The sequence below is a fragment of the Nicotiana tabacum genome, chromosome 7 (assembly GCF_000715075.1).
Source record: "Nicotiana tabacum cultivar K326 chromosome 7, ASM71507v2, whole genome shotgun sequence".
Lineage (NCBI taxonomy): Eukaryota > Viridiplantae > Streptophyta > Magnoliopsida > Solanales > Solanaceae > Nicotiana > Nicotiana tabacum.
In genome coordinates, this window is record NC_134086.1 from 129,427,803 (window position 1) to 129,451,824 (window position 24,022).

The window sequence follows — 24,022 nt, forward strand, 5'->3', positions numbered from 1 at the left end:
GAGAGAAAGGCAAGAAGTGAATCCAAATGCAGAAGTTGATGAAAGATGTGAACTGCTTAAGATGTGGTGGGAGTCACAAGCACTACATGTCCAGTCCTGACCCAAAATCTGTAGAAGAATGAGCTAGCACCTGCAGTTAACAAGCGCCAAGGTTCAAATCTAAAGTTTGCATGAAGAACCATTCAAGACTCAAGATCAAGCTTCAGAAGACTTATAGATAGGAATCTTGTAACTCGTAGTTGATAGGCTTAGCTAGTCTTTTTCATGTTTTGATTTTGATGTAATAGCAGGACTGCGGACCGGAACCTCGACGAAACGGCACCTTGATCGGCTCTCCACCTCGGTATACTCCGTCATCTCACTCATTTCTGAACTACATGTGGCCTGATTCCTTTATAGCCAAGGATATGTAGGCAGCCCAGATACCAGGGCTCGGTCACATTACCTTTTTCTCTTAGTTTTAGTCTCTCCAAATAAGGGTCGGGTCAAAAACCTGTCTAGTCAGTCTTTGTCTGAAAATTTTGTACGTTTCCAGTCAAAGAGGGGCAGCTGTAGACATGTGATTTTTGATCTTCACCAAGAATTTTCATATTTTAGCGCGTAAATATTTAATTGAGGCATAATATAGATATTTTAAGTAATTTTGATTCTTTTACTTTAATTTTATTACAAGAAAACAAAAAATCACAAAAATGGGTTCATTAATGTTTTGTAGTCATTTTAATCTAAAACAAATCTTAAAAAAATATATATATAATAGTAGTATCGTATTTTTATTTTAATATGATATTTGAAAATACCAAAAATAGATTTATTTTAATGGTTGGTTTTATTTTAATAATTATTTGAATAGTAGGATTAATTAATAAATAGGGCCGTATTTTTAGTCTCGTTTGCAGGGAAAGAATAGAACTTGCGCTCGAGCAACCCATATTAGGCCTAATTTTGGACCTAGCCCACAATTGTCAAGCCCATAATTCCTAAGTCCATACCCCTTAACCTAAAACCCTACAACCTAGACTCTACACTATAAAAGAATGTTTAAGACCAAAGGAAAAGAAGAAGAACGAAAAGCAGCAAAAAAGCTGCGCATGAAGAGAACGAACAAAAAAAAGCGAAAAAAATGAAAAAAGGAACGGAAAAAGAAGGAACAAAAGCTGAAAACAGCAGCTGAAAAGGCTGCGCACCAACGGATTCCCCCCCCCCACCTCGTCTTCTTCACAAGACCGCCCCCTTGTTTTCTTTCTCTTCATTCAAAAGCCTTTTTCATGGCTGATTTTGAAGCAAGCAAGAATAGACCCAAGACCAGCCTCCTTGATTTTTGATCTCCGTCGAATCACTCCATCCACCCCTTCCGACCTTCGTCTTCTCCAAACACAGCAAAATTCGCCGCTGTAACACCAGAAAACACACCTAGAACTCCTCCATAATAGCACCCCAACCTACAAGGGTACAGACACAATCAACGACCTTCGCTGATTTCCCCCTTTTTCCGTCGCCTGAGACAACAACACAAACGACCCTTACCCCATCGATTCGCTTGCTTCAACAACAACAGCCACCGAACCTCACTCCTTCTCCCTCACGCCGAAAACAACAGCACACACACATACAAGAACAGACGAAAAAAAGAGAAAATCTGGGCAGAAAATTAATTGAAGAAAAGCGGTGGTTTTGTTGTTCGATTCTAACTTGTCATTGCCGATTTAGTATCCTAGTTTAGATATAAAAATCAGTTTGATTAGATTTCTTAATCAAAGATCCAAAAACACTTTGGTCTCTTCTATTGATTTCGATTTCAAAGATGGAGTCGGTTTGAATTATTTGATCCAGATTTGCATTTGAAGTTCGAGTCTACCGACGAGAACGTTTCTGTTCTTCATTTGGTTCTGATTTTTGGCTTTCGAGTGTGGGAATGGAGTTAAGTCGAGGTTGATTCCGGTTCAAGTTTCCGGCGAGGTTCGATTTGAGATCATTGTTCTTTATTTCCGGTTTGAGGTTCGAGTTTCAATTCTTTCATATACATGTTTTTGAGTCAATTCAGTATTTGATTGCATTTGGATATTAGAGGTTGTTGTTGTTCATTTCATAGCAGAATGTTTGAAATATTTGCTTCCATTTGTTCATGTCATTTGTTAAGTGTTTGAAATATTCTTCTCTATTTTTGGCATGTATGATACTTAACTGTTTGTATCTGATTTGCAACGAAATTTCCTAGTATGATTAAAAACCAATCTGATAGTAAACTAATTAAGAAGAAATAGCAGAATTAGTGTTGTTGATACAGTAGTAGGTATAATTGTTGAGATGAATCATAGGGTTTGGGATTGTTTGCTAGCTTACTTCTTCTACAACCAAATCTATAATCCATGGCCCTCGGATAATTAACTTCGACTCTTTAGAAATCGAGGCGTGTCTTTAGCGAATTTTCATGGCCATCACAAAGCTAATAACGCGTTAGTTGCTTTTAGGCACATTATTTAATAATTGTACCTTCTTAAACTCGGGTGCGCATTTCATGTGACCCAAATCCAAATCCTAAAACGCCGAATAAAATGTGTTCCGGATTGCGAGTGCATTTCATGTGGCGCGATCCAAAGACATGTTTTAAACGACGTTCAATCTTCCTTAAAATGATTAAAAGTGGTTAAAAAATTAAAATCAGCATATAGGTTCATAATTGATTAAAATCAGATAATTCAGTCGATTATAACAGTTGAGCGACTGTGCTAGAACCACGGAACTCGGGAATGCCTAACACCTTCTCCCGGTTTAACAGAATTCCTTACCCAGATTTCTGGTTCGCGGACTGTTAAACAGAGTCATATTTTCCTCGATTCGGGATTCAACCGGTGACTTGGGACACCATAAATCTCCCAAGTGGCGACTTTGAATCTTTTAACAATAAATTCCGTTTCGATTGTCCTTTAATTGGAAAAACTCCCTTATACTATACCCTTTTTCGGGGGTGTAATGTAAAAAAGGAGGTCTGACACAAACGGGCAAAAATCGCTCGTATCCGCTCATGTTATCTTTGCACGAAAACTCTTCAAGTGTTGCAATTTTGTGGATTTTCGCGACATTTTCTGTCAAGTGTTGACATTTTTCTGTGCATTTTATTTTATTTAATTCATGAAAAATATAAAATAAAAAATAAAAAAGATGTTGCATTCACATTTAGGATTTAACTTTGCATTTTTGAATTAAGTAGTAAATTATTTTATTTTTTTTAAAGAATTGAAAAATCACAAAAATAGTTATTTTTGCACTTTTAATTTTAATTCTTGAACTTTGATAGTTTTTCCTTTAAATTTGGTTTTTAATTAATTGTAGTAAGTCTTATTTGTGGTAATTAATTTGCTAAGATAATTTGATTAGGAATTAATTTAGGTTTATTTTTAGTTTTAATTTAAAAGAAATTAAAAAGAGTTAATTTGAAAAAAAAAAAAAGAAAAAGAGTTGAAGGAATTGGCTTTGGGCCAAGTCTTATAACCTTCCTTTAATCCCAAATGGATTCTCCCCCAAACCAGACAAGACCCGCCCCCAGCCCACTCCCCATTTCGGTCCAAATCCCACTTAAACGCCAACGACATCGTTTTGGCTCGTTTAATCTAAACCCTTCATCCATCTTTGATCCAATGGACCGGAACTAACCCCCCAATTCCCATATAACTGTCCTAAGAGACCCCCCCCCCCAAACCTAGAGACCATCCCCCACTCTTCCCTATTTTTCTATAGCCCAAACCCTAGCCGCCCAAATCTTCCATCAAGCTTATCCGGCGGCGCCCCCTCAAAACCCATCCAAACCCACTCAAATCTCTACACTATAATCCTCAACAATCTCTCACCCCTAATCCATCTTTGTTTTGTTCAAGTAAAAAATCATTTCTCTCCAATTCCGGATCTAGAAGACCCCTTTTCTTTTTTTTTCTTTTTTTTGGCAAAAATGGAAATGGTGACACAAAGTATTAGCCACTAGGATCTTGTTTTGGATAATACTTGTACCATTATTTTCATGGTTGGCCAAGAACTAGCGTGGGTGCATTTTTGAGTCAACAAAGAAGATTTGAGCAAAGTCATGCATGCAAGGGGTTTTAATTTTTCTTTGTGTAATTCTTAGGCATCACTGCCAACTAAAAAAAAGAAAAAGAGGTTATATTGTATTTTTGTTTGTTGTTTTGGTCATTCTCGTCATTTGTTTTCGGCAGTATGTTTGTGTGTTTTTTTTTACCCTTTGTTTTGATTGAGGTCATGTTAATCACTCGTTTTCTTCTACATTTCTTTATCCAGACCATAGTCCAAGAGTGTTGAGTTTTGGTTGAATTTGTTGGGCTTGTGGGCCAATTTGTTTTAAGGGTGAGGGAGTTTAATTTTTGGGGAGTTAAATATCAGTATTGCAAGGGGTATTTAGAACATTTGGGTGCAAGGAATAATCTGATAACTGCCTAGGAAGGTTCTAGGAAAGTGAGGGGTGGGTTGAAGGAACAAGTAGTACAAAAATTGGGGTAGAAACTGTGCCAAAACAGAATTGGTGAAGGGTGGGTTTTGAATTTGAAAAATCTGATTTGTTGCCCTAGCAAAGGTATTATAAATACACAGCTTAGTTTAGAAAAAGAAATAAGAAAAAAAAGGCACGGCAGAATTAGATTTGGCACAAAAACTCATCTCAAGCTTTTCTTAGTTTATTCCTGATTTTCTTAAAGATTTTCTGGTCTCTTTCTACTGATTCTGGTCTTGAGGAAGCATGGAGGGGGATTATTCTTGCTGCTATATTGGTTGCTGAACTCTCATCTATCATTTTTCAGATTTTTATTTTTATTCACCTTCTAATAGGTATGTAAGCTGCATCTTGATAAGGATTTGGAATAAACTATGCTCATGTTAAAATCTCTGTTTCTAGATCTAGCTTTTGCATTCTTCTACTTCTTTGAATCAAATTAATTCTCATCCGTAACTAATACCATGATTCTGGTTATGATTAATGTATAAATCGTTTAGTTTAGTAAAGTAATTTGATAAATATTAGCTTATGGGGTTTGAAAGTACTTAACTGAATTTTACATGTCTCTTGGGCTTGATTTTGTTTCGTTACTGAAAATATCTCCAAAAGCTAAAAGTACTGCACATAGGATCTTTATTGTGTAAGGGTTTAGTAAATGACAATTGAAGTTTTGTAGTCAACAAGAGGAAAGTGAAACATGCGTGTAAGGAAAATCGAAAAAGGTTTACTATATTATGTCTTGTTTGATAGTAACATTTCATTCTATGGGTGTCCTTTCTTCTAACCAATGTGCATTTTAGGCAAAAGTAGAAGTATTAAATTGCATAAAGGTGGGGATGGAACAGAATTCAATACTGTGTCTTGGTATGCGTTCTTGGTGGGGGTAATATCTCATGTACATGTTTGTTTCCGATTGCAATCTTGGCCAAAGGATGTTAAAATCCTATTGTATTGTTTTCTCTGATTTTATTTTTAATCAATTAAAGGGTGCGTTTTGTATTGTGAACGATTGTTGGAAGCAATCAGCTGTTGGAATTGAGTAATTCGCCTTAAGCATACTTGGAACCTCACGATTACGGGTATGGTTCCCGTGGCGTAGTAGTGACACCTAATTTCAAACTAGTTTAATATGAATATCCATAGTTTATTTAGTTGAATAGATTTGGGGCGTGCCATATTTGACAAGACGTAGTTTATGGCCCTCAAAAGCTTAGTTTTGAATCCGTTTTTTCAAAATTGGAATCGAGGTGTGCCGTGCCAAACAAAATCTAAAATGCACGGCCCTCGCTTAATTGATATTTTTATCCTTAGACATCGATGCGTGTCATTTAGCGAATTTTCCATGGCCCTCGCAAATTTGCAAATATGTAGGTGCTTAGGCGCGTTATTTTAATAATTAATTTCCTAAACTCGGGTGTGCATTTCATGTGACCCAAATCCAAATCTTAACAACGTCAAATATAACATGTCTCAGACTGCGGGTGCATTTCATGTGGCGCGGTCAAAAGACGTGTTTTGGCTGACGTTTAAATCTTCCTTAAAATAATTCAAAGCGGTTTAAAGTTAAAATGGCACCATATGCTAAAACATGTATTAAAATCAGATAATAGGCCAATTCTAACAGTTGAGTGACCATGCTAGAACCACGGAACTAGGGAATGCCTAACATCTTCTCCCGGGTTAACAGAATTCCTTACCCGGATTTCTGTATTCGCAGACTGTAATACAGAGTCAATCTTTTCCTCGATTCGGGATTTGAACCGGTGACTTGGGACACCACAAATTATCCCTAGTGGCGACTCTAAGTTTAATAAATAAATAATCTCGTTTCGATTGTCATTTTAAATTGGAAAAACTCCCCCCTTATACTTTTACGGAGGTGTAGGTAAAAAAGAAGGTGTGACATAACTTACCAGAGAAGAAGTCTCTTTTCTTTGCTGAACTCTTAGCAAATGAGTACATGGATTTATATAGTTCAACACCATACAGATATGCACAAATTAAAGACACGACAAGTCGACAACCATAGACTAGAAATTACATCGTACGTGACATCACTCTCAAATTATTAGAGTACTATATTTTCATGCACACACGAAGATCGATGTACATGAAGCTGTTATGAGAAAATAATGTTGAAAGGTCATGCATGCCGTAACCATGCATTCTCAGTTAATTAGGAGGTATCCACTGTAGCTCAATGCCATAGCGCCATGCACTAATGGAGGCTTCAGCCTTAAAATCAACAAAAGAAGTATAGGCAGTGCACCCTGTAACCCTAACCCTAATTCTATGAGAAGTCATAGATGCATCTTTCAAGTAACTGCAACACAATGTGTTCTTACAGTTCCTTCCTTCACGACTCGACTCCTCAAACTTCCTACAAGGGCTAGTTGAAGAACAGTTCAATGGGGACTCAAGGATATTCTCAGAACAATTAAATAGCATAACCGTGTTTTGCGAAGATATGTTGAAAGGAGAGTTTTCGTCAATCTTTAGGCCACCTAAGGATAGATCAGAAGATTGACAAGAGTCTTTTTGTATGAAAGGAGGGCTAATAACAAGTCTAGATGTAGATGGATTGATACTGAGGATTTTGTAGTAGAATCCCACAGAGGACAAGAACTCTAAGTTGTAACTGTTGCAGTAAACCTTATAGTTAGGGTTACCACAATTTTCACTAGTACTAAGAGGGTATGGCACATCCATTGTGCCACATTTTGGACAGTTAATATTAGGAGATGCTAAGACTGAAGCAAATGGAAAGAGAAAAAGAAAGACCAAAGCAATCATGGTTAATTAACAAGTATAGTAAGTACTCTTCTAAGGAACAAGCTTTTTGATGAAGCAAGAATAGCTGGAGTTCTGCATCTATTTATACATAGTTTTAAAGCTCTAAGCATGTCATTAGTTACGCAAAAATTAATTTCCTCTAATTTATTTAGGAAAAATAAAATCGTAGTGCCAATATTTGAGTCTGCTATTATCTAATGAGCAAGATGCAATGGTATCCAAGTGTCGTTAACGTAGTATGTAAAGGAGATTTTATTGGCTAAACTTAGATCGTCACAAAAATGAAAGCTCATTGGTTCCGTATTCCAATTACTAAGGCAGCTAACATCAGCCACCGCAATTTGTTTCACTTCTTTATCTGACAAACTTTGATAAATCAATACGTTAATTACTTAATTCGCCACCTATATAATCAACATTTTTCTAGACATTCTCTACTATTTTGATTTTCAATTATAACCAAAAACTCGCATAGTATTTAGAGCAACTTGCACTTTTAGTACTTACTTATTTCGTAAGGAAACTTTTCACAACTAAAAATGAATATACTTGAGTCTTAAGATGGAAAAGGTACTCCCTCCGGTCCAAAATAAGTGATTTTTTGGATATTTTCACACAGATTAAGAAATTCACTTTTTAATATTAATTAGCAATGAAATTGACCATATTAACCTTTACTATCTCACATAAATACTCTTAACACATACTCCAACACTATTTACTCCAAGGGTAATGTAGGAAAAAAAATAATTAATTCATTCTTGAAATCTGAAAAAATTACTTATTTTGGACCATAAAAAAAAAATCACTTATTTTGGACCGGAGGAAGTATGAAATAGACGTTTTCATTCAATCTCTTTTAATGTATGAAATTAGTTTGCACAAAAAAGTGAGTGTTGGGACTCGTTTGTTGATTCGCTCCTTTCCCCTGTAAAGGTATTGGCAATTTGTAGGCAATGATATATGAACAATTGCCAATATCCAAAACAAGGAAAGCGGCCAATCATTCAGCTACATATAAGCACAGCCTAAAAGCAGAATACTTTAAATATATAAAACAAATATAAGATGAAGCAAAGAGATCAGACCAAAAATTTAATAAGTGAAAGAGCAGCAATATCCTAAGTTAATGAAAGTGCTCAAATGAAGTGGTCCATGAGTCGTATATTCACTACTGCTGGTCTCATACAGACAGGAGATGCTTTTTTCGTAGAAATCAAATGTTTTCCTTGGCCACCGCGTGGCAAGGTTGGACTAATATAAAATACTAAGTCACCACATCAATTCCATCTTACCTGTTCAGAGCTTGATTTAAGGATCAAGTTTAAGGAAAATCGGAAAATCACGTCATGGCGCATACTTTGTATATGCGAAACTATATAATACAAATTTTGTGTTGGATTAAATAAAGTAGCAGACAGAACAGGACAGATCACCAAAGGTTATGTGGATATTATCCTTCATTTTTAACAAGAAATGACGGGTTCGAATCCTGAAAATAAAAATACTTTTGATATGAAGCACTTTACCGGCTTTGAAATTGGTCTTTCCAACAAGAATTCGGATTAGTCGAACCCTAACAAGTAGCGAAGGAAAACCAAAAAAATCCAGAACTGGATAGAAATGTTAAAAGTGGAAGTATTCACAACCGTTTGGTTTCATAGAGACAGGAGATTCCTTTTTCGTAGAATCAAATCCTTTTCTTAGGCCAAGGCGTGGCAGGGTTTTAGAGTAATATAAGATTCTGTGTGAAATTGAAAATATTTGTAATATCATTTATTTGGTATTAAAACAAAAAAAAAGGAAAAAAGCTAACTTAGAAACTGAACTAAATATACACCTTCGTAATTTAACATATATATAGCTAAATTTTTGTGGATACAAGAATAAATTTTGCGTATACATTTGTCTTTTACATTTCATGGTTTATACCCTCCACACTTCATTATTTGGGAGACATTTCTATACATGTGCCAAAGTGACCGATATGGTTAAACATGTATTGAACTTCATAGGAAAGTGAGGGGGAAATGGCGATAAACATGCAAAGACAATACTAAATTATAATTTGATGGGTTTAATTTTTATGTTTTAGTCATTGAACCCCGTTTGCACTTTTAAATTATGGGGTCAAAATATAATACTTATTGAAATAAGCACCTTATTAAAATTACTGTAAATCAATTGAATTCATACCATATAAAAAGGAAAATATCAACCTCAATATGTTCCGTTAGCGATCATACTGCTTCTAACACAACCTATCAATAAAAACCTACAACTTTTGTAACAGGCAATCAGATTCAGAGACATAAAGGTAATTGAAAAGAAAAACGCACACAGAAGTAAGCACAGCGTAATTTTCTAAAGCAGAGAATGTGATCTATGTTTATTTACTGCAAACAGATTCACTTATTTGTTTTTCTATTTGTTCAAGCGGATCCTCGCAATAGCAGCTATGAAAATCAGAAATTATGGGCAACAAAAAATAATAATACAGATTCAGTAACGGCCCTTCGAATTATTCCCTAGTCAACTATATACTATATGTAGAAAAGCTTAACTGAGATATGGCCCTACATATTTCAGGAGAATGAGAAATAAGCAACCTCAAAATATAGTTTTAACATCCAAATCCAGTTTTAACTTCTACCTTTCTCTTACGTGTTGTGAAGGCTATATGCTATTTTCATGAAACATGATAAATAAGTAACAGATGAAATTGATAGATCAGGAAAACTAAGTTTCTATTGCTGTCACAAAAGAGAAACTGGAGCAAGGCCTTCTCCGGAAAGGAAGAAGCTTTTCGTTGTAGCTGGCCGTGGAAAGGCTGGATTGAGATAGAAGTGAAGAAGATAGAAAGATCTGTAAGTTTAAGGTGAGCCATGGGCGAACCAGAAACAAATTTACACTAGTATATACACCATTGTCGATCATTGCTATCTGAAAAGAGTATGCTACCATAAATGGCAAAAAACAAGTCTACCGGATGCTGCAGATTTTACAAACAGAAGTTTTAACACTCCATATAGTACCATAGTATTAATTTCATAGAATAGAAGTGGATAAGAGATTACCTATGAATGAGTAGCCACCACTTCATTCCACTAGTACTCCTATTCTTTCACAGTTAAACTGAAACCTAGTTATTTCTCATTTGAACATCTTGCACAGCTTTTGGTGAATGAAGCAACTACCCACTAAATAATGTGGATCCAAAGGGACATCTCTTCCTGCTTCCGAACAAAATACAACCGAGAGAAGAGGGACACTAGTCGTTGAAGGCAAACTAATATCTGACATTATTCAAGTGACAGATGGAAATAGAAAAAACTTTTGTGTCACTGCAGAATATATTTCAAACAATAGGTTACTCCTAAGCTGCTTCCTCCACCTTCCACTCCCAACCGCCTACTATATGTGGATAATTTACCAATGAGCTTCTACAGCAATCCTTCTCCTGCCAATAACAGAAAAAAGTACCATTCCAATAAAAGCAACAGACAGGAAGAACCGATATTTCATGAAAAACAAGCGTGACAAAGGGGATCTGATTTAGGAAATAAATCTGGTACTATAGCCCAAAGCTCACAAATTTCAAGAACAAATTTATTTTTCTGTTGAGAAGGAGGAACAAACAATTTTATATAACAGAGGAAAACTTACGGAGCTCATCAATAGAGATACTGCTGACACTTTCACCAACTTTTATAAGCCGAATCCTCCCTGTGAAAAAATTGTATAGCATCAGATGCTTTTTACATCCGTTTCACTGACAATGCAGTTTTTCATACAATAATACAGCAGCAGCAGGTGGCAGCTATGTTATTATTATTTTGCAGTACATTTTTAAGTCGGTTCTCGTATTTATGAAACTATTAGGTGATCAGATATAGAATCTAAAGCAGAGCAACATCTCAAAAGCTGTTTAGCACATTTACTCCCTCTAACTCGATTTCAATGTTATGCTTTCTATTTTACTTGTACCAGTTCAAAGTCTCCAGATTGATGTAATGGTTCAACTTTTATTCCCAAATAACTACTATCTTATTCTAATCTGTGGTTCGCAAAACTTACGAACAGGGAAAATGATATAATGAATGGCAGCTCTAATTCACAGGACACCGTGACAAATTAACACTCCTTTTATCCAAAAGTTTCAGTAATGTATCTCCATCTTGTAACACCATACAAGTTTTGACAACACCTTAGAATATACTCCTATAGCATTCAAAATTTAAAGATAAAAACATACATTCATGGCTAAAACATTATTTGATGTTCTTCCTCAAACAATCTTTCCTTCAACAAGTATAAGTAAATCATGCAAGTCTGATAAAAATTTCTAAATATGTGTTTCTAAATATCTGTGTCCAATGAAATAATCACATAATATAGGGTGCAAGGAGCACCATTCAATGCAATGTTAGACGCTCACATCTTCAAATATGACAAACCACGTGTGCTTACAATTAACATAAGGACGTACCATCTCTGCGCACACAAATTTCTGGTATGCTTTTAACTTCACCGCTGAGACTATCATTATAGACTCTGGTTTCAATATCACCCTCAATGTAGACTGAGGAGCTGATAGAACATATACATTAGAGAATAAACGAGAAACAAAATATTTTATATAGACAGAAAAAAAAAAAAAGGTGCTTACTTTTTGGTAAGTTGCTGAACGGAGTACTGCCCAAGCATATCATTGTGCACCGCGACCCTATGCCACTGACCAGGCTTAGGCAAGTTTCTGTCTCCCGTGATTCTCTGATCGAACATGCCACCTGTTCCAACTGTGAAGATAGTTACAGTTCGGCCGTTTCTCAATATTTTCTGCACAGGAGATTGCCCAACTCTGCCACATATAATAGCCTGTCAAAAAAAAACTGACTTTAAATTGGTCTTTCGGTCACCCGAAAAACAAAACGAACACAAATTTGAAAAGATAAAATATGCCACATCAACATTTTTTGTTAGGATTAACCAAAATTGATAATGTAACAATTTCTTTTATTTAGCTATGGTTTGGAGCGATTGGATTTCTCAAACAAAAACACCGTTCAGAAATCGCATTTCAATTCCAGCTTCCATCATTCTTGTGTCAAATATATACTCCTTCCGTTTCAATTTATGTGAACCCATTTGACTGGGCACGAAGTTTAAGAAAAGAGAGAAGATTTTTGAACTTGTGGTGTAAAATAAAGTACATATATTTTGTGTGGCTATAAATCATTGCATAAAGGTAAATTATTTCCAAATAGGAAAAGGGGTCATTCTTTTTGGCACGGACTAAAAAGGAAATAGGTTCACATAAATTGAAACGGGGGAGTATATCTTTAACTAAAATAACTTCATTCCCAACCAAGTTCCATTTAAATTCTACCAAAAGGTTGTACTTATTCAAGCAGTGCGATGCAGCTCTTCAGGATCATATTTCCAACGCGGAGCATAGATATATATGTGAAAACCCACTAAACTTTCAACAAATACTAGATCTAAGTCAGTGCTGTTAAAAGTACAATGAGTTTAATGCTAAGAACCTTTGGTTCAATTGTGGGATAGACAAGGATATTGGATTAGTTATCCCACCTTCTATATGGGATAGCTAACACCATCATTTTGGTATAAAATTTATACCAGTATTAGCTAATACCAATAACCAAACATGGGATAAATACATTTCCAAATTCTATCTCTAGATTAGAATCCTTATCCCGGTAACCAAACGACCCCTCACCAAGTTAATTCTGGATCTACCTAAGCACCCAAGCCTCATATGGTGTCACTTGAAACAATTTTTTAGTGCAAAGTCAGAATGATCAAAGAGCAAAACAAAAGTCAGTGGAATAAGATAATGGAATAAAATTAGATTTAACACTTAAAGAACACGATCTAATCAAATAGAAAATAGCTCAAAAAACTAAAATATACTTGTACAATACGTTAGCCTTCTTGTCATTCATTCTTTGACTTCTACTTGTACACATTGCAGTTATGACTTAACTTCGATACGCTTATAGGAATTTCAGCAAGAGTACATACCTTGTGCACACCCCGAAAATTCCAGCCCTTTCTAGGATCCACACCTTGCAGCTGCAAATCGGGCTTTTCAGGAAGAAAATCATCATCATCAATTTCTACAGCTTCATTATTACTTACAGGCGCATCGTCATCACTAAGAAATGTACCAGTTGAATAACACAACCTAGAGCTTCCTTGCACACCCATCACTGTAAAATGCAATGAAACAACCATTATCATAAGGAAAACTACCTTTTCAGAATGCCCGCCAACTGTTCGGTCAAAATCCCCTTCTACGAACATATGGCTTCAATATGACCAGTACTACATTACAAGAATCAGTAATAAACAAAGCGGATAAATACAATGAAAGTGTGATTATTTACCAAGGGAAGAACAGGGTTTTGTGGCAGGAGAGACGCGTAACAATTTGACGATTTTAGCAGCCACTGAATTCATTTTTCAATTGAACGGAACTCAGAGACGGAGAATTAGGGGACAAGGAGGGTTTTCGTTTTACCGCTATAAAACACTCTTTATACGGGTCGGGTTTGTAACTTGGGCCAGGCAGAGTAATATGGACCCGAGTAATAAGCACCGATTTGCTTCTCGTTTGTCTTGCCCTAATTTTACAAGTTCGACTTTTAAAATGGTCGTCGCCTTATCAATTTTGTTTAATTGGTTTTTTTACTCTATGCTAAGTATATTATAAATTTTGTTTAATATAATATAATTTAATACCTTGTTTAATTAGACGTCTCCTACTCTTTGCTAAATGTGTAAGAAAATTAATAAAGACCTTTTATTGACCAATAATGCCTATGTTTAACGTGTTAAGGGTGGTTGCAACTTGCAACATTAACAAGTCTTAAATCAAACCTTATCAATTCATCAATTCAGACTCGAATTTGTCTCGGTTATACTCCCCAATTTGGCTTAGCTCCATGCTAGTGGTGGCAAAATGGTTAAAAGAATAGAGCTAATCACTCATATTACCCATTAAAAAATGGATTGGATAATGAACTTTTTAAAAACGGTTCGAATATGGATAAGAACCATATTATCCATTTAGAAAATGAATAACCAATGGTTCTAACTTTTACATAAAAAAACTTCAAATTCCTCAAGTTAGGGAGACTAAGAATTCTCCCAAAAGTGATAATATACAAGAAGTCATGGATAATATAGTTACACATATTATCTGTCGGTTAACCCTTTTTTATCCGTATTATATATGGGTCGGGTCGAATAATTGATCCGTTTTTCAATTATCCATTTTCGACCCGAATCATATCTGTCCCGACCCGCCCATTTTCCACTCCTACTCCATGCCTAAAAACTATTCCAAACAGCATAAATTAATTATGGCAGAGGAATAGTCATCTTCAAGAACATTATATAACTCTCCGGGAGGTGGAGCATTGTACTGGGTAATTTAGAATTCTTCGGGAGTTGTTGTAACTTTAGGTATTGTAGACAGATTAGAGTTGATGAAGTTGAGGGGGTTATACGTAAGATAAGTCGGGGTAAAACGATCGGGCCGGATGAAATTCAGATGGAGTTTTGGAAGAGTGCGGGCAAAGCAGACTTGGAGTGGTTCACTAGGTTATTTAATATCATTTTTAGAACGAAGAAGATGCCCGACGAGTGGAGGTGGAGCATGATGGTTCCTGTATACAAGAACAAGGGTGATATCCAAAATATAACTATCGGGGTATCAAGCTGCTTAGCCACACTATGATTGTTTGGGAAAGAGTGGTAGAGCTAAAGGTGAGGAGAAGTGTGTCTATTTTCGAGAAATAGTTTGGGTTTATGCCGGGGTGTTCGACTACAGAAGTCATCCACCTTGTTAGGAGATTGATGGAGCAGTATAGGGAAAGAAAGAATGACTTGCATAGGGTGTTCATCGACTTAGAAAAGGCGTACGATAAAGTTCTGAGGGAAGTTTTCGTGGAGATGTATGGAGGCTAGAGGTGTATCTATTTCCTACGTTAGGTTTATTAAGGACATGTATGATGGAGTAAAGACCCGAGTGAGGACGGTGGGTGGGGACTCAGACCATTTTTCAGTTATGATGGGGTTGCATCAGGGGTCGACACTCAGCCCCTTTTTTGTCTAGTGATGGGCGTGCTGGCACGCCACACCCAAGGGAAGGTGCTGTGGAGCATGCTATTTGCATATGATATTGTATTGATTGACAAGACGCGAGACGGTGTGAATGCGCAATTAGAGGTATGGAGGCAAAACCTAGAATCTAAATGTTTCAAGTTGAGCAGGACCAAGACAGAATACTTGAAGTGTAAGTTTAGTGGCGAGACTCAAGGAGGGGAAGGGGAGGTGAGGCTGGACTCACAGGTCATCCCTAGGAGAGAGAGTTTTAGGTACATTGGGTCTATTATTTAGGAGGTGGGGAGATTGATGAAGATGTCACACATCATATTGGGGCGGGATAGATGAAATGGAGACTCGTTTTTGGTGTTTTGTGTGACAAGAAGGTGCCACCGAAACTTAAGGGTAATATCTACAAAGTGGTAGTCAAACCAACGATATTGTATGGGGCTGAGTGTTAGCCAGTCAAGATCGTTCATGTCCAGAAGATGAAAGTAGCAGAGGTGAGGATGTTGAGATAGATATGCAGGAACACCAAATTAGATAGGATCATAAATGAGGTTATTCGCGACAAGGTGGGTGTGGCCCCTATTGAGGACAAGATGCGGGAAGCGCGCTTAAGTGGTTTGGTCATGTGAAGAGGACGAGCACAGACGCAGCAGTGGGGAGGTGTGAGAGGTTGACATTGGAAGGCCTACGGAGAGGTTGAGGTAGGCCAAAGAAGAGGTGGGGAGAAGTGATTAGGCAAGACATGGCGCAACTTCTGCTGACCGAGGACATGACCCTTGATAGGAAGATATGGAGGTCGAGGATTAGGGTAGTAGAGTAGGTAGTCTAAAATGCGCATAACAGTAATATTGGCACACAGTCTCGCTTTCTGTTGGTAGTATTTTATGACTAACCGTTGTTTTCTTTCATTATTGATCATCTTACTGTCTTGTTGTTTTTATTCTGCTTTCATATGGTTTTTTGGTACTGTTCCTTCTTGTCTATATTTTCATTAATATGGTGCTTATGCTTTCTTTAGCCGAGGGTCTATTGGAAACAACATCTCTATCCTCACAAGGTAAGGGTAAAGTTTACGTATACACTACCCTCCCCGGACACCACAGTGTGGAATATTACTGGATATGTTTTTGTTGTTGTAACCATTTCAAAAGTAACATTACGTACATAACACCATTGATGCAAAAAAAATCGTGACTTATTTCTCTATGATATTATCATAGTTCTAAGCCATAGTTTCAGTTTGGAGTTTCTATAAATGCTCCTTATTAACTTGTTCATGAATAACAATATTTTTTTATTTTTTTTGAAAAATGGAAAAAAAAGATTAAAGTGTTACAAACGAGCATTGTCAAAATAAATTAATGTACTCTTATCATCACTAGCTGAATATATTCTTTAGTTAACTTTAGATAGAGCTTGAGAAACGAGTTTATTTTCGTAAAGCACATTGATCTACGTTCTAGGTCTTAAATCTTCGTCATATTGAGTTTCACAAGGTATGAATAGAATAAAACAAAAGCAATTTTAATTTTATTTTATTTTTTTTTTGGCTAATAGTGTGAAATCAAATGATGTTTGCTTAACTACCCCTTGAAGAGAGAAAGAGCGAGTCCGCCGTTAGGGAAGAAAATGGGAGTAGAGGTTATTCCATGTTGTGAGATAAGCAAGCACTCCATGTTTAGATGAGTTTGATGAGAAAATATGTAACTAACTTCATCATTTAATCCTTTTTTTACATAGTGTAATTTTACTAATATAACCTTAATCTCGAAAAGAGTATTGAGGGCATCATTGTGAAAAAGTAACAAAATCCGTGATACCATTAGCATATGAATAGGACACTCCCCTAACCCATTACCCACGTCTTCTGAAAAAAAGGATCAACAATAATAATGAAAAGGAAAGGAAAAGGAAGAAACAACCCAACTCTTGTAAATATTGAACCATTGTGTTTGGCAAGAGCAAAACCAACTTGTTCAAAGAAAATGAAGATGGAGAAGGTAAGTTTTCATAGTATTCGAACGTGGAAAAATTCCAGCTCTCTCCTAAGGTATTCACAAATCAATGGCTTTGCCATGTCCCTGCAACAAAAGGTGAGAGTGAGATTCCCCAAGTTGCTTGATGTCAAGAACCCCACGCAAAAGACTGAAAAGGGTGGCCCCAAGGGCAAAAACAAAATGATCAAATGGGCCAAACCTGCACAACTTCTGCCAAAGGAAATTGGTTCCATTTTCAGTAATGGTTCCCGCAACAAGAAACCACTTCAAAACTCCAAAAATGACATAAACGATAATGCTGACGCTTTGAATGACTGCACAGAAGAAGAACGAGATGCGCTTATTGTCTCCAGGAAAAAAGGCAGCAAGTTTAAGTCTTTGTTGGAAGATTCAGTAGAGGGATTAACGTTGAGTAGATCATGTTCATTCAAGAAGATAATGAGAATCATAGATACAAAGGGAAAGCAAATGAAGAAGAAAGATGAAGCAACCTCAGAAACGTCAACTGGCACAAGAAAGCAACCGCGGATTTTGTTCCGAAATCTTTCAGGGCTCAAGTTCAGGTTCAGGACGAGGGTTAGATTTCGCTTCAACAATGGGAAGACCAACAAAGCAGATACTGGAACAGACTTTGAAGGTGCTGACTACGTTGCTGTTAAAAATGCCGAGACGGGGAAAATGTCGAAAACCATTAGCTGGGCATCAATCAGGAGGCCTACTGGTTACTGCATCATTAGAAGCATGAAATCCATACACAAAAGAATGATGAAACAGGGGAGAGAATGCAAACATGAAGATGGGGACGAACAAGAGAAAGTTGAACTGGAATTATGCAAGAAAAGGATACTCATGGGAGACAAATGTCGACCGCTCAGTGCATCCGGCAGCCTTCATTACGATCAGAATGGCATTCTGTTACCAGAAGTTCTTCCATATCAAGAGTTATAAGCATGTTAAAGTTGATTTTGTGAGGCTCATTTCTGCACATTTTAGATTTTTAGGTAGGGTAAACTCTTTCATCTATCAGTAAGAATTTCGGCTGAACAGCAACTTTGTACACTGTACATTTGTGAAGTTAAGACCTTATTGTAATTGTCTACCCGCTTCTTTGATATTCATGTGCATGCTTTTTGAGACTGTAGCAGTTAACCCATAAATCGGCATCCTTGGACCTGGGCAAGCAGACCATTCAAATCTTCTTCCTCAAGTTATCATGAATGTAGGAGTGAACCGTAAATATGCAGTTCTCAGATCATTAACAGAACTCAAATGATATTAATTTGTTGGGACTTTGTAGCATCAGCTAATAATACTAGAGGAACTACGGGACAAAGCTGCAGCTGCAGCTTCCAATAGTAGATTAGTACACCAAAAAGGAGCAAAAGAGAAAAAGTAAAGGTGCTACAAGGCCAAAAGACCACACATAAGCAAAACATATTGAGAACTACAACCGCAGATGTACATGGTCATAGCTTCAAAGGCTTTAACCCAAGCGATGCCCTAAGCCTGTTGGCTTCTGCTATCTCTGGATCTGGATGATCTGTTCCATCATCTTTCTTTTCTTTCTTCTCCTTCTTCTCCTTCTTCTTCTTGGGTTCATCACGAGCAGGACTAGCACTGCTGCGAGCATGCCTTTTACGACGATCATCATCACGGTCTTTACGGTCTCTGCTTCTACTTCTGCTCCTAGAATAACTCCTGTGTCGACCGCGCTCACGGTCACGTCTATCACGTTCTCTGGCCTCCCTGTCCCTTTCCCGATCCCTCTCTCGACCATAGTCCTTATCGTCTCTGAGGCGATGACGGTCCCGGTCCCTGTCTCTATCCCTGTCACGTCTTCCACGTTCCCTGTCATAATCACGATCTCTTTCATAGTCTCTATCATAATCTCGATCTCTATCATAGTCACGATCCCTGGAAAAAAAAAGACGCATAGAAGCTCAAATCAGAAAACAAAAAGAGACCAAGCCCAACAAAGGAAAAGGCATAGTGGCTCGTATCGTAAAGCTAAAGGTAATGTTCTAATCATAGTTTCGCCACTGAGAAGTAATATGATAACACTACAACTGCAGAAATCTAAAATCACAAAGTGTAGCCAAACTAATTACCCTATTACCAATTGAAACAGTTGGACAGCAGAAATGTATGATCTATCATACTTCTCAACTGCACACTGTCAGTGCAGAGAAACCTGGCAAGATCACAATATTTTTTTATATAGGAAGCTGTGCTGATCACCAAAAGGCCTAAAATGCCATAATGGATGTAATATGTGAAGTGTGTGCTTTGAGTAACAGTTCCAGAGTATCTCTGGGTACTTCAACAATCAGCTTCCAATCAACACACTATGAAGTAGTGAACAAAATTTCACTTAACCAGGCTTATGTCAGGGTCACCACCTTCACCCCCGACAGAGAGCCCCCAACCCGACTCCCACAAAAACAGGAGCTTGACAAGCTACAGTTTTTCTGAATGATTTCAAAACCATTAAAATCATATATAATGATGCACACACTCTGAAATGAACACTGGGTAATGGTATCAACTCAAAACAGTCACACTCCACATCTAATAGGAGGAGTTATTTGCAGTTGTAGGACCCCATATCCATGTGCTCCACTTCACAAAAGTCAGTCGAGGCAAATGAAGAGTCCAAGCCTCAAAGCATACATTAACAAAGTAGATGACCATACCAAAAAATACAAAAGGATTTTACAGTAACGAGAAAAGATCAACAGATGATTGAGCTCTACCTGTATCTGTGACTATCTCGTCTTCTATCCCGATCTCTCTCCCTAGTTGGACTTCCCCCACGATAGTAATCCTGCATTGTTACAGATCAATAATCAGAATACTGGATCAAGCCTTAAACAACGATGTCCATGTAAAACTAAGCAAGTAAAAATTAACCTTTTCATGATCATCGTCTAATCCAGTGGCAAGTGGTTCATCTTCATCCTTTTCCTCTTCCTCTTCAAAGTCATCTTCCAATGCACTTCTCCGAGGTTCCAGCTGTCCATTATGTTCCAATTGCGATCTGGTGGCAACACATGATACATGAGAAACTAAGAGAACACACACATAAAGAGTAGAGAAAAAAAAAGAGAAAACTAAAATAGAAAACTAGAGGTACATGCACTGTAAAAAAAATTGGAGGCATTAACAGCAAAGAGAGAGATCTAACATCACGAACACTGCAAAAATATAGCAGGAGAAACACCTGACAAAATAGACAATTACAGAGTTTTTTAATATTGGACGATCAAGGAAGTTCTCTCTTTCCAATTGATATTTTTGTGATCTAGACCTGTGTTTTGGGCTCATTATAATTTTCCTCTGCGTTATCATCTTAAGCAAATTGAGCTTTCAACTTAACTGATACAAGCTGGCTTAGATCTCCTAGTAATTGTGTTCAATGAACTGAGCAAAATTCTTCCAACGTATAGGCTTCAATGGCTTAAGTCTTTTTCGCATCACTGCTAATGTCATCAGGAAGCAGCAAATGGCGAAAAGGACAGCACAATATCCATTACAAAATATAAACAAACAAAAACATAACAACCAGCATCCCTCCTAGCACAAGTCTTGTTTGGAGTAACATAATCCATCACTACGCAAGCTTAAGTAGGGGCTAATTAAACCAGCAAAAATTACATACTTATTTACAAAGTAGAGTCTTTATTTTTTCTAATCAGCCCAAGCTAATTGGATATTCAATAAATGAATCATGTTGTGCATAATTTTTTGGTCGTCCATTTAGGTGAACAAAGAGTTAAGTAAATTAGTCCACTTTTTTTACAAACCTTTTCTTGATGCGAGGCAAAGCAATATCACAAGAGTAATCTGTCGTCAGAAGCTCGTCAATATACTCATCCACGTGTGTCAGTGCATACTCTGCCACAACCCAAAAAAAAAAGGTTAGGACTCAAATCATCATAATTTTATTTAAATCACCCGACAAAACCAAAAAAAAGGCAAGAAAAACTTACGCCCATCAGCTAATTTACGTCTGAGCTTCCGATAATCATTGTAGAGAGGCTCAAGGTATCGATAAATATCGATATCCGTACCCGTAATCCGCAAATAAAAAGCCCCAAGAGCACGAACATACTTGTAATCTTCGTTTTTTATGAACTCCACAACTATATCTTTTTCAGGCTGGATTTGGAGCATCTTCATGACAAGGCATATAAAGGGTGTGGGTTTTCGATTGCCGCCGAATGTACCACCGAGGTGGTCGAGTTCCATGGCCTTGTCGACTAGGGTTTCTGCTGTCAACCCGAAACATTGTTCTTTCCAGTAGGTGTTTTGGTATATTTTAGACCTGAGAATTTTCTCCACCAGATTCTGAGGGTTCGTTCCCCTAATGCTCTTTGCCAATGGATCGGTGCGATTCGCCATGACTGTCAAACCCTAATCGAATCAGAGTGGAGAGGTTTTTGGGAGAAAGCCCCAAAATAAGGGAAAAAAGAAAATCGAAAGGGAGCGGAGTATATATAATATTATAATATATAATATAATAATGTGGCTTCTTGGGCCTTTGAGGCGGTCGGCTATATAGAGGAAAAAATGGAAATTTTAAATTTATAGCAAAGATTAACACCTTATTTATTTTAAATAAATACCATTTAAATAAATTATATTATATAGATACCTTTTATGAGTTATAGCAAAATTTCTAATTTTTGTTATCTTCTACACTTAAGTCACTAAACATGCTATTTTTTATTTTTCTCTCTCCCTTTTCAGATTTTTCTCTCTCATAATTACCGTATTTCATAAAAACTTCTCAATACATGTACTTTCTCTCTATTTTGAGACACTCTATTCCCTTTCCCATTCCCCGTAAACATGCTCAAAACCAGAGAAACCTCACACCCACACCGCTTCCTTCTTCCCCAATCTCGATATAAACCATAATTTCCTTTCGATTATTGTCAGTTGTTTCTATAATTAGTGTGGTAAGTATTTAAATTTTTTGATTTTCGCTATTTTTGTTTATTCTCAATATCTCTACTCACCAAGTTTTCTCTAATCAACAGTATCCAAGCGTATTCTCACAATGTCTGATTCAACACCTCGCAAGTTGATTACCAGAGATATACCCACTAAAATTCTCACTTTCGATGGGCCCTCTTTCTCCTTGCAAATCACTCAAGGGGAATTGAATGCAAGTTTAGCCAAAAATATGGCATTGGAGAAGAGAACAAAATCTCGTCATGACAATTTCAAAGACTTCCCATTGCGGAAAAGAGGAAAAAAACATATTTCTGAAGCTTCATCTGTCAAGGGGAAGGAGGTTGAAGCAAGTAAAAGCTCGGATACACTGGAAGAAAAGGTAATTTCTAATGTATTCATCTATATTGTTGATGTATTCATTTGTATTTATATGTATAAACATGTTGACTTCTCTATTTTTTATGTATATAAATACATGTAGATGTATTTAGATTTATTCAAAAAGTATATTCAATGTATTTTTGTACTTACAGAAATCAATGATACATATATATAGATGTATTCTGATGTATACAAATTGACTTTTATTGAATTGTATGTTGCATAATGCATTTAGATTTATTTAGATGTATTCAAATTGTTCTTTCACTGTTTTTTACGTTACTAGACTGACCTTTTTATATTGCATATAATTGTATTTATAAGGATTTTCAAAGTTCCCATCACTGTTTTATTCTAATTGCAATGTCTTTATTTATTGTATGTGTATGTATTATATTTGTACATATATTTCTATCACTGACTTCTTACTCCAGTTTATTTTTGCAGTTTGTATTCAGTTGCATTTATATGTATTCATAACAGTTATACTATGAAATATGTGTTGTATTCAGTTGTATTTATATGTATTTATTCTTGTTAAATGCAGAAATTAAGCTGTTTGTGAAAAAATAACCTATATTTGTACCGCATATCAGTGTATATACTAACACAGACATAGTCTCCGACCTCAAAGAAATTCTTACTCCAAAGCAGTACAAATAACTAGGTAATACTTGTTTTGAAAGTTTCCTTGAAATGAAGCGTTGTGAAGTCCAACATCAACTATTCATATGCTTCATGGTTCTGCAGTTAGAAGGAAGTCCTGACGATGTATTTTCAATATACGTCAATGGTACTACATTATCTTTCTCAATAAGGGAGTTTGCGCTTGTGACTGGCCTCAAATGTGTTGGTAACCCTGCTGATTTTCAGTTCACTAAAAAGGTTCCTAACCGGATTGTTGAGACATACTTTGGCGGAGCCAATCTTGTCAAAAAGAAAGATTTGTTGAAATGCTTTGCTGACAAGAATTAGGGCCATGACAACGATGGGGATGCCATCAAGATAGTTGTGTTGTATTTGATACACACTTTCATATTTTCATCCGAGAAGAACAGCACAACCATCCCAAGGCTACATTTTGACTTGGTCGAGAGTGGGAGCTATTCTGATTATCCATGTGGTATAAAAGCATTTGAAAGCCTTATAAAATCTATTAGCAAGAAGATGGATGCTCAGAAAAAGTATTACAGGATAGTTGGGATGCCTCTAGCCATGCAAGTTTGGTTTTATGAGTGTTGTTCAA

At 36.6% G+C, this 24,022-nt stretch overlaps 4 protein-coding genes across 4 annotated transcripts; 1 reads left to right on the plus strand and 3 right to left on the minus strand.

Moving 5' to 3' along the window:
* Positions 1 to 6,632: 6,632 nt before the first annotated feature.
* On the minus strand, positions 6,633 to 7,336 carry LOC107772239 (wall-associated receptor kinase-like 20). The gene has a single exon (XM_016591733.2). It carries the CDS (start codon positions 7,292 to 7,294, stop codon positions 6,674 to 6,676), a length of 621 nt encoding a protein of 206 aa, XP_016447219.2. The 5' UTR covers positions 7,295 to 7,336; the 3' UTR covers positions 6,633 to 6,673.
* A 2,987-nt stretch (positions 7,337 to 10,323) lies between these two features.
* On the minus strand, positions 10,324 to 13,868 carry LOC107772245 (single-stranded DNA-binding protein, mitochondrial). The gene is made up of 6 exons (XM_016591741.2): positions 13,708 to 13,868; positions 13,343 to 13,530; positions 11,964 to 12,172; positions 11,784 to 11,884; positions 10,961 to 11,020; positions 10,324 to 10,754 (listed from the first exon to the last, which is right to left on the minus strand). The coding sequence occupies exons 1-6, from the start codon at positions 13,778 to 13,780 to the stop codon at positions 10,738 to 10,740; spliced, it is 648 nt and encodes a 215-aa protein (XP_016447227.1). The 5' UTR covers positions 13,781 to 13,868; the 3' UTR covers positions 10,324 to 10,737.
* A 3,334-nt stretch (positions 13,869 to 17,202) lies between these two features.
* Positions 17,203 to 18,561, plus strand: LOC107772263 (uncharacterized). The gene has a single exon (XM_016591761.2). The coding sequence runs from the start codon at positions 17,332 to 17,334 to the stop codon at positions 18,382 to 18,384; it is 1,053 nt and encodes a 350-aa protein (XP_016447247.1). The 5' UTR covers positions 17,203 to 17,331; the 3' UTR covers positions 18,385 to 18,561.
* Positions 18,562 to 18,691: 130 nt separating this feature from the next.
* On the minus strand, positions 18,692 to 21,962 carry LOC107772253 (uncharacterized). The gene is made up of 5 exons (XM_016591751.2): positions 21,426 to 21,962; positions 21,240 to 21,330; positions 20,347 to 20,473; positions 20,190 to 20,260; positions 18,692 to 19,350 (listed from the first exon to the last, which is right to left on the minus strand). The coding sequence occupies exons 1-5, from the start codon at positions 21,835 to 21,837 to the stop codon at positions 18,903 to 18,905; spliced, it is 1,149 nt and encodes a 382-aa protein (XP_016447237.1). The 5' UTR covers positions 21,838 to 21,962; the 3' UTR covers positions 18,692 to 18,902.
* Positions 21,963 to 24,022: the final 2,060 nt, after the last annotated feature.